The sequence below is a fragment of the Salminus brasiliensis genome, chromosome 20 (genome assembly GCF_030463535.1).
Source record: "Salminus brasiliensis chromosome 20, fSalBra1.hap2, whole genome shotgun sequence".
NCBI lineage: Eukaryota > Metazoa > Chordata > Actinopteri > Characiformes > Bryconidae > Salminus > Salminus brasiliensis.
This window is the reverse complement of record NC_132897.1, coordinates 10,769,766-10,781,067: the sequence shown is the minus strand read 5'-3', so window position 1 is coordinate 10,781,067 and position 11,302 is coordinate 10,769,766. Positions and strand designations below refer to the sequence as shown.

At 40.1% G+C, this 11,302-nt stretch overlaps 1 protein-coding gene across 2 annotated transcripts; it reads left to right on the top strand.

The window, feature by feature from the left end:
• Positions 1-1,611: 1,611 nt before the first annotated feature.
• On the top strand, positions 1,612-11,083 carry mtx3 (metaxin 3). Of its 2 annotated transcripts, XM_072664546.1 has the most exons (9): positions 1,612-1,914; positions 2,854-2,923; positions 3,330-3,406; positions 4,570-4,662; positions 4,743-4,925; positions 5,992-6,068; positions 7,397-7,554; positions 8,003-8,091; positions 8,711-11,083. In XM_072664546.1, exons 1-9 carry the CDS (start codon positions 1,834-1,836, stop codon positions 8,816-8,818), a joined length of 936 nt encoding a protein of 311 aa, XP_072520647.1. In that variant the 5' UTR covers positions 1,612-1,833; the 3' UTR covers positions 8,819-11,083. The 2 variants fall into 2 exon arrangements, with proteins under 2 accessions (XP_072520647.1, XP_072520648.1); XM_072664547.1 differs by lacking the exon at positions 8,003-8,091 and having other exon boundaries at positions 8,711-8,803.
• The last annotated feature ends 219 nt before the right edge of the window (positions 11,084-11,302 follow it).

Below are 11,302 nucleotides of genomic sequence, written 5' to 3'. Positions count from 1 at the left end.
TAAATAACTCCGCTAGCTCAGTGATACTGTCTGATACTGCATTCACTCAGAAATGCATCAGGGTATAGAAACACATGGTCAGGTATGGAGCTTGGAGGCGGAGACGGACATACACACAGGATATTTATTAAAGGAAAATAGAACAAACAGGCTTCAAGGGAAAACAAACTGGGGATCAATCTAAACACATACCAACCAACCAAACAAACAAATGGAACAAACAGGCCAAACAAACATACCAAGAACTGAGACTATTAGAGGAAGCAACTAGGAACAGAACAAACAGATTAAATAAACATACCAAGGATAAGGTTAACAAAAGAAAAACAAAACAAACAGGTTAAGCAAACATAACAGAAACAGACACTAGCAAACAAACACGACAAGCCCACATGCCATAAGCCCGCATGCCATAAGCCCGCATGGACACATACATGTGAACATGCACAAGATCAGACAAAGGATGAAACTAAGGGGTACTTATAACAATGACAAACGAAGAACACCTGGAGCTAACAAGGGGGGCGTGGCTACAAAAGAGGCACAGGTGGGAACACTGACGAACAGGCGGGGCTTGGAAGCACATGGTGAAAATATGTAAACTGACATAAATGTACAATTTTGCACAAATGCTTTAATAACCCAATATTTCTGGACTTTTGTGGAAGCCCATCTAGTGTCTGACCAACCCAGAAGACTGTATTTAGTGGCAGTTCTCCTTTATATAAGTTATTTAATAACACCATTGCGTGACACATGGAGGATCAAGCAATAATCTCACAATAAGAGTCCTTTTGTCTAAACTGCCAATATTTATCAAGTTAGATCTGCTGAATTTAAGAGGAAAAGGAAGAGGAATTGTGAGAGAAATCTTTGGACATTTAAAAAGAAATGTATTGTAAATGTATGTAAATGTGGTTAAATGCCTCTATTCACATTATCTTGTCTTTTTTTTTTTGCAATTCATTTTAAACTGTCTGGTTTATTAAATGTCCTCAAGGTAACAGAACTATTCCACCTTCCTTCAGCCTTTCAACAAATTAAATGGCATGATCTTCACAATGTGTTCTTATAAACTCTGAGGCATTGCATTACTTTCTGTTTCTTGGACGGGGAATACAAAGGAGAGGAAATATGTTTTTAAAAAAGTTAAAATCACATTTTGTTCAAATAAAGTATAACCCTGCACACTGGAGATCAAGATTTCCAGGAATTGTCTGGCTTTGTGCCTTTGTGACTTAATGCCACTTTTGGTTTTGCTGCCAGTTCTTAGGTTTTAGTGACATAAGGGGCACCGGCACAATATTAGGCTAGTGGTTTTAATGACTTATATAAAATGACTTATATAAAAATAAAATCTTTACATTGACTTTCATTGAAAGTTAGGAAGTTTTTTTCCTTCTCCTATAATGCTGCCATTTGGAGATCCAAGGTTTTGCCAGAGCAGTGGTAATATGGTAATGTCTTATAGTAATTCATTATTATTATTATTATTACAAAATTGACAAACAAGGTTTTTGCATGACAGCGATTATACATTACAGCCACAGAAAACACAGAGGACTTTTATTGTGAATTCTGGAAATGCCTCTAAATCCGTCCTGCAGGACATTTACCATGCCACAGGTTTGTTGTTGTCCTGCTAACCGCTAATATTCAGACCAAGATCAGCAGCTAGATAATGATGTGACTCGGGAGCAGAGAAGGCAGGGAAGCTGCGCTGGAGCTGGGAAACACTGATCAGGACACTTTGCCACGGTGAGCGAGCCACGGCCAGCGAGTCTCCTGCCGTACAGCCGCACACTAGAAATCACTGGCGTTTGTCAAACAACCATGGCGGCACCCATGGAGCTGCTTTGCTGGGGAGGAGACTGGGACTTACCGTCCGTACACACCGAATCGCTCATTGTGCTGGTAAATAAACACGTCTACCGTCTGTTGACTTTATTTGCGCATGGACAAGGTTGCAGTTTCATTTCTGAGCGTTTTCCTGGAGCTGAAATGGTGGCTAACTGGTAGCATTGCTAGCTGATGGATAACTAATATCAGCAATATCGTAGCTCTTTTATTTCCCATACATTACCTAAACGATATGGCACTGAATAGTGAGCTGATTTACTCTGATGGTATTTCTTTATCCAGCTGCTCAGTTCTGTCCATTACAAGTTTCGCCCTGGTTGCTTTATCAATGAGACAATCTCTACTGTACAGCTGCTTCTCCTCAAGGTCAGCTTCTCATTGCCTGTCTTGAGAAGTTGGTAGGTATAACCCTCAATAAACCCCTAACAGTTAGCTAGCTATCTAGCTGTTTCAGGTAAAGTCCTCAGGCTTTAGGTTTTTGTTTTAGGTGGTAGCCTGTGGTCAAGTAGGAGAGGACTAGTTCATGCCAAAGTAGCATTTCCCTCTCCTGTACACATCTGTGCTGTGAGCTTCATTAAAGGGCCCATAACCCACTTTTTGTCCTTCCATTTTTTCCAAAAACACATTTTCTAACCTCTTTTATGCCTCTGAATGAAACCAGCTGTTGTACTGTACTGTTCCTTTAAGACTAATAGATGCAAATGATCTTTCTTCTAATTGGCTGTTTAGGCTAAAACAGGTTAAATAAGCAATAAACAAATTTCACATTATTTCAACTGGACCATTTTTGGCTGATTCATTTGCATATGGACTGAAACAGTGTTTATGTACTGCAGCAAACTCTTGATTTAAAATGTGTGTTTTTCTCTATATGGGCTCTTTAATGTTGCCTGTCATATTTTTTGAACCATTTTAGAAACTTTTTTTATGTATGAATGTTTTGAGCAGTGTTAAACAGTTAATGCGTTTTTTATCTGCAATGTTTCTTTGCAGGCATATGCAAAGTTTGCTGGTGCCAATCTTACAGTTAAGCCAGTGGACTGGACATGGAGGACTATTACAGGTGGGAGTGGGAGATAATACCCTCTAGCTGATTCTATTAATCCTGGATCATGCACTGCAGCAGCTAGGGGTGGGCAACATGGTAGAAATATTTTGTCATGACATTTTTATGATACATGTGATGGTAGCAAACAAAATGCATCAGTAGGGACAGATTCTTAAAAACTGCTCTTCACTATTTGACTACAGTGATTTTCATCTAACTATACCGGACTAATTGCACTATTGGTAGTGAAATGAGCAGTGATGGTCTCCTCGATATGCTTAAAAAAAAAAAAAGCATATTGGATCACGATAACAAAATTCTTCACAATATTGTCATATTGCCCACCCTCAGCAGGAGCAGCTCTGTCTTAGAGGGAGGGGTGCTGGGACATCTGTGTATCTCATGTTCTTTATGTCCCCAGCCTCCATTCCACAACTGCACTGTGAGGGATCTTCAGTGACGGAACCGACGCAGATTCTGAACTTGCTTCGAAAAAATGTATGTATCAGCCAGAACTCTGAATTAAAGTCAGCTAGCTGGTCAAATTAAGCTCATCTGATTTCCCAAGTCACATAAAACAACAGCAGTCTTGTTTTTCAATCAACTTTGCATAAAAATGTAATAAAATACATCACAGTACAAAAGGAAATGTTTTCTGTTTTCTGATTTACGATGACTTAAAGTTTTGTAGTGTGTGAATATATAGAAATAGATTTTTGAATAATACAGGTGCTTAACACCACCCTTAAATCAGGCAGAAATGTGAAATACAAAATGAGCATGAAACAGATGAGAAATGATTACATCATTTGGACCAGTGGCAGTAAAATTTTGATATTTTTTTTTAAATGAGAAAAAGAAACTCCTGTCTAAGCATATGGGTGCTCACCAACCCACAACCCATAAAATATGATAGCCCAGTTTTTTGTGGCCTGCTCAGAAAAGAAAACTGAGCTTTCAACGCTTTGCTCAAAATTCCCACTTCGCAAGCCATCTCATTAGAATTATATGCCCCTCTTACCAAGGCTGATCCACCCCCTACCTTTAAGAAGGTGTTTTGAGGAAGCTGTGTTTTCCCCACAGACTTAGATATCCCCCAAAATGTCTAGTAAATAACATTATTGCTATTAAAAATGAACACATTTAAACCTCTATAAACTATATGGACAAAGGTATTGGGACACCTGCCCATTCATCCGGGAGTGTGTGTAATTTATTTTATTTTATTTTTTTTGGAGTAACTGTCTCTATTCTACGACTACATTTTGGAGGAGCAAAAGTACTGAGCACTGTCGTTCCAGAGAGCACAGTTCACTGGCATTAGGCGTGGTGCCAATAGGGTCATGTTTATCTGCACCATCTGCATCATCTGCAGTCCTATTCTATGGGCAGTACTTCTCTACGGGCACTAGACAAGCTGTGTGTGTGTTTGTGTGCACATTTGCACATCTGTTTCAGCAATGGGGGACTCTTAAAGTAGCCGAATGCATTCATTCACAAATATTTGGACACAGTGTATGTGCATATTTCAGTTCATACCTACAGATGTAACACTGTGGTAAGAGTGAAGTAATCGCTGTGATTGAGACAGTACATTCCTGCATGTGTATCCGAGTTTTGTCTGCAGAGTTAACAGCTAGCTCTCTTCATTCACCACACAGAGATTCAATGCAGACTACGAGCTGTCAGCCAAGCAGGGGGCCGATACCATGGCCTACATCGCACTGCTGGAGGAGAAGCTGCGGCCTGCTCTGGTGTGTGCATCCACGGTTCATGCTTTTCTCAGTCTGTGTGATGTGTAGACCTGTAGACCTTAGATAGTGTGTCTTTCCAGCTCCATACGTTCTGGGTGGATGCGGAGAACTATGCCAACCTGACGAGGCCGTGGTTTGCGTCACACTCTCCGTTCCCCCTAAACTTCTTCGTCCCAGCCCGGCAGGCCAGCTTGGCTCTTTCCAGAATCCTCCTGACCAAAGCGGAGGCACCACTGCACTCCATCACAGAGGTGGAAGGAAAGGTATTTTCATTCTCAGAAAATGAACACCACAGCCGTTCTTCTTTGCAGAAACAGTACTATTCTTTTCTACTGATTTGTAGAGGTGAGCTGTAAGCTGGTATCAAGTTGAATACGAAAATGTGGTGTCCCCTGAAGTTCCAGAACATGCTGTTAAGATAACAGACTTCTGAACTCATGCATGTCGCTAAAGCCTGGCCCACTCTACCGTACCGATATTGATAATATAGTCACCAGAGTCCCCACACTACACAACCTGCCCTGAACGAAACCCCACACACTTTGCATTATGCATGCAAACGAGAATCCCCACAGGTCTCAACCTCAAACTCACAGGAGTTTCTTGCAAACTGCTAGGTCATAAAGGCCAAGGACATAGAAAGAATGTAGGCCTTGTATATCTGTGTTTTTAAAAACCATTTACATGGGCAGTAATAATTCTTTTAAATCCAAAAACACTTAGTAAACACAAGTAACAATTGACAACAAACCTCTTCTTAATGAAGCCCAGTGTTATTTGTAGTGTATCATCCCATCAGATTTTTTTGAAATGGATAAGATGGGGTGTAACATCGCAAATTAATCTAAAAATTTTGTGAAGCCTTAGGTGTTATGGAAGGTGCTATGGAAGGTGCTTTGCATGACTAGCACTGTGGATTACCATTTGAGGCATTTGCAGGTTTATAAAGAGCCGTTATAGAATCTGGAAAAAGAACAAAATTAATAGATTTGCTGTATATAGAAAAATTGTCCCCATTATGCGCCACGGGTTTTGATCTGCACCGCCGCAGCAGGCTGATTTAAACAGTCTCGGGAGCTGTCTGAGTGCTGTCTGCGGTTTTAGAGGAGCAGATGGAAAAGAGTTTATCACCTACAGGACTGCAGCTACTGAGTCCAGCGCAACCAAAGCCAGCTTTCAATAATAGACCAGAAACCTGCCAATGTTACTCAAGGGTCATTCAATAATGTGGTCAGAGGGCTCATTCTGACAGATGTCCAGCAGTCAGTTTATTTTAGTAGTTAATTATCTTTGATTGTCAGTAATGTAGTGCTTGAACTGTTTGTACAGATCTACAGTGAAGCCAAAGAGTGTCTGAATCTGCTCTCCCACAGGCTGGGGACCTCACATTTCTTCTTTGGGAACACGTGAGTTCAGCTCTGATAAGTCATTTTTATCCATCAGCAGCTCTACTTTAGAACTATAAATATCTTCATTACGCTACTGAAGACACGGATACTGATTTAGTGGTCTGGGTTAGAAATTATATCTTACCACTTTTTCATTGTGGTAATCAATACTGCAGTTTTTAGTATTGACCAATACAACACCAATCGGACAGCTCCTTTTAATGCGTTTAGATTTTAACAAAGAAATGTTTCTAAATGAATCACTGCACTGAGCATGAGCATCATTTGGCTGGATTTGTTACAGTATTGGATCGGATATATACTTTTCTCTGATATACAGTCTAATCTGAGGACTTTAGTTCTTCATAAGAGTACTATAACACTAATTCTAATAACACAGATACCGACCTGGTGTTTGTTAGTAGATTCTACGCTTTAAAATTTAACATTTTCAGATGTGAACTGTTTTTAACAAAAATCTCCAAACAGCAACTTTACAGGCGAAGCGTAAAAAACTAATTTCTATTGGTCCATTCATCATGAAATGTTGATGCAATTTAAAGAACAACTGCCAGATTCACATTATGCCTAAACTGTTGGAAAACCAGCTCCACTTACAACATATTTTAGTTCTATAATTACAGACTTTAGTCCATCTGTTTCTCTGCTTACTTTGTTAGCATCCTTTTACCCTCTTCCTCAGTAGGCAGGGCTACTACAGAGCAGGTACTATTTAGGTGGCACTGCAGGGGCATTGACGTGGTGGTGGCGTGTTAGTGTGTTGCGCTAGTATGAGTGGATCCCCACAGAGTCCCTGCTAGACCGAGAGTAGTCCAGTCAGCAGTGTCCTGGGAGCATTGTGCTGTGACCACTGATTAAGGACTAGACGGGGATGACCAACACAAACGAGGTGGACCAACTAGCTAGGGGCGTCTAACGGAGTGAAGAGTGAGTGGACAAAGTGTTTGAAAACTCTAGCAGCACCTCTGTGTCTGAGACACTCGTACCATCCAACTCGCACGAACACGTCACCACCATGTCAGTGTCACTGCAGTGCTAAGAATGACCCACCACCCAAATAGTACTGGCTCTGTTGTGATCGTGTGGGGATCTGACCCTTGAAGAACAGAGTGAAAGGAGGTTAAGAAACAGTGCTCCTATATGGAAAGTGGAGCTGATATAATGGGCAGAGTTCATTCCAAAGGTGCTCATAATACTGGCTCTTTATTTCTTCAAATCCTAGAACCAGTATTTTTATGCTGCATTTTATTACTATAATACAGATTCCATTGACAAAGTGACTGTCGCTGACATTTGCACATTCCGCTTGTGTTTTATGCATTTAGGCCTACAAGCCTGGATGCCTTTGTGTTTGGCTACCTAGCACCACTCCATAAAGCCAGTCTGCCTAGTGGTCAGCTCCAGCAGCATCTGAAACAGCTTCATAACCTCTGCCAGTTCTGCAGCACCATCCTCAAAAACTACTTTACTGAGGCTGGCTGTGGTAAGACAACCGACTGCAATTGAATGGACAGACATCCACACTTTCTGAACTATTTGTATACACATGTGCAAAGGGTCCATAATTTACAGTTTTTACACTTGGTGTAAGGGGTCACACATGCTTGATCCATCAAGACCATTTGTCTTTGATGCCTTTCATTTTTCTAACAAGTACAATCCAGAAACTCTCATCTGCTTGTCATAAATCACAACCCATTCAGTTTCTTTTCACACTGAGAAGTGCTGGCTGTGACAGATGCTAAAAGCATACAGTAGTCTAATCAAAGCTCTTTATGTTGGGCTGTGGGGTTATTTTGAGGAGCGTGCTGCGTGTCTGCATTGGAACTCTCTGCACTAACATTTCTTCTGAATGATGGAGGCCTGCTGTTGCTCTTTGGCATGTTTGGCCTGCTGTCCTCTCCTGATCTTTCTCTCCACCCTCTCGCTAGGCTCTTCTCCCGCTAGCCAGGACGCAGTCGACGCAAACCTCCAGAAACTGACGCAGCTTGTTAACAAAGAGTCCAACCTTATTGAAAAGGTCATTGGCTAAATCTGCTTGTAAATTTTCCTTGTGACCATTTATAACGTGGGTAGCAGTAATGTGCTGTCTGGAAACAATTGAAATGTGATCATTGTAAATTAACATAATTGTTTGGCTACAAATCATTTTTCCCCTTGTCTCAAATGTAGTTGATCAGCCAAGACATGTTTAGTGCCTGACGTTTGCTTGTTTAGTTTTTGCCCTTCAGCTCCAACGCTGATATAATCAACAAGTAATAGAAGCTTGTATCTGAATGCTGGAACGTAATGTCTCTTGTATTATCTAACTAATCTATAAAATCTACAAATAAACATATGTTATGAGTATAAAGCATAATGTAACAAACACACAACACCTACAGCACATCATAAAATATGTAAGACATATAATCTTATTTATAAGAAGCAAACTTAAGACACCAAATGTGTTATAGAATTAAATACATCTCAGACAAAGGGAAGATCTTTTTGGTTAAATTATCAATGTAATATATGCAGTTGCTTATATGCTTAAGACTGATTTGCATTCCTACTTTGCATTTGTATAATGTGTCATTTTCTGCCAATATCCACGGTTCTGTGGCTTCAGCTGACTGCTTTATGTGTTTAAATGACAGATGGACGATAACCTCCGCAGTAGCCCCCAACACAGACCCAGCAGACCCCATCGACCTGAACCTAAACCTGCATCTCTGTCCACTGAGAGGAACTCCACCCCTGCCTGACAATCCCACACTTGCATACTGGCATATTCCTCTGACTATTTATTTATGTTAATATTATCTGAATGGCACTTGAAGCAATGGGCAGCACTACAGCAGCAGCGCTAGGTTCATTCTGCTATCTATACTTTTCAGTCCAGTACAGCAGTCAAATCAAGGGAATGCGGTTTGTGTTGTCCGATATCATATGGTGTCTTGAAAAGGGACAACATTTAAGACGCTATATGTTTCATAAAGGGCTGATGATAAGGTATATAAAGGCATTCACTGTAAATGCCATTTAAAAAAATAGCTGCACAAACAATGAAAGCAACATGTGGTTAAATACGGTCCGCTTTGATAGTTGAGTAGATCAGAAGAAGACTCAAGACTTAATTTAAAATCTGATCCGAGACCATTTTGACAGCTTTCGATGAGCATGCTTAGTCTTTATTTTGTTACAGGCTGTATTTGTATTTATGAGGGAATACTGTTCTGTTTATAATGCTGTATCTATACTGTATGTTGAACTCAATACAACAATGCAATTGCCACTTTCCCACAATGCAGAACTAATATTTTCATTAACAGAATATTCATATAGCATTTGTTTTGCAGACATTAGCCTTATTCAAAGCAACACTCATGGTTTTTCTACCCAAGCTCAAGTCTCAATATCAATTACAGTTACAATACAATTGTAATAGTAGCTTCAGCAGCTGCCCATTGACTTCCATTAGAAGTGTTTTTGGTTTTCTTTTTTTTTTTTAAGTACAGGGAAACACATTACAATTGTTGTCTTTGGGAATTAGAGGTACAATACGGTTGTAGCAGACATTTGATTAACAACACTGGAGTATTCCCACAAGTACATTTGTGCGCTGGCTATAATGTTAATAGAGAAAAACATCAGTTAGCTGTATCTGTTCTGTCTTAAAAACAGCCAAATGTTTATCGACAAGGTGTAGTTCATGTTCCAGGAGCAGAACTTCTTTGTTTTCTCAGCATTACATGCTGAATATCAGATCATTTCATACTATATAAGGGTTGGACCAGAGCGTTTGAAGATTTGGACCTAAAGCACATGAAACCTTGCATTTTTTGCTGTGTCTAAATTCAGAAATACTCATTCCAACAGCAATGCACACCAAACCCAAATCACATACCGTAAACCACAATCGTAACACTACACTTAACCCCTTCAAAATTCCTGCTTTATTACTCCATAAGACCCAGGGGTTAAGAGGTTAAAGGGGAATCGCTTTTTTCAGAATTTCTGACTTTACACAGTTTTAAGGCTCTTTAAGGGGTGGGCAATGGGGAGCCGGAGTCCAGCACAGTTGTCCGATTTCTCTGCTCCAACAGTGTTTCCCAGTCCTGGTCCCGGAGGCACACTGCCCTGCACGTTAGCACTGTATCTGATTGAAACCACTCACAACTCTGAAAAGGATTGTTAATGGGTTGATTAGTTGGATCAGGTGTGTCGGGAGCTTGGGAAACACTAAGCCTCCAGTACCAGGGTTGGGAAACACTGCTCTAACAGTGCAGTTACTTAACTAACAGGGGAGGAAAATGAGGTGTTTTGAGCAGGAAAGTCACAAACTGTGCAGGAATCCGGTTCTCCAGTGGTTGGTACAACACTGGTAGCTCTCACTTCAGCTTTTAATTTCATCAGTGTGCCTCATATTCACCACAGTGTACTAATAGATATTGTGGAATCTTTTTTTTTTTTTTTTTGTTATTTTTTTACTGTTACTTTGCTTTATTTGTCAAACTGCTGCCTTCTGAAGCAAATTGACTTCTCTTGAGTTTTTCCATGTGATAATTTTGTCTTGTGCCTTTTTTGTTCTGTATGCATTTTTTACTGTTATTTACTATAATTTATTACTGTTCTCTGATTTGACTATGACTGAGTATTTTGACATGATAAGTAAGCGCTCAAGTACTTACTGGCAAAGCACAGTGCAGTTCAGTTTCTGGAAACCTCTGAAATAGAACTGTTAATACATTCGCCCTCAGTACACGCCCATCCACCAGAGTCCAGTTTTTCTTTTCTAATGTTTTTTTTTTTCCCTCTCCATTGTCTGGGTTTGCCTTTTTTATTATTTGTCCATGCACAGCTCAAACTTTTAAGGAGGTAATGAGCAACCTTCATTTATGCACTACCGTCTTGACACGTTCATCATTTGTTTCTTAAAGGATACAAAGCTTCAATTTCATCACTTGTCTTAAAAGTCTTTAAAACATGTGAAGTGGTGAAATGCATATGAAATAAAATATGGTTTGTAATCCTTGTGTTTGAGATTGCTGTTTTTTCGGCGGTAAGAGCGGGAAATAAAACAGTGAATCTATAATTTCAAAGAAGTTCTTCTAGAGGCAGAAATGAAGCTGAGGCACTCGGACAAAACCCCAGCCTTTCTCCTCACATACTAACCGTCCGATAGGAGTGTTTGTTCTGTGCAGCTCTTATTTGATTAGATGAATGTCAGCATGGCCTTCGTTTCCACT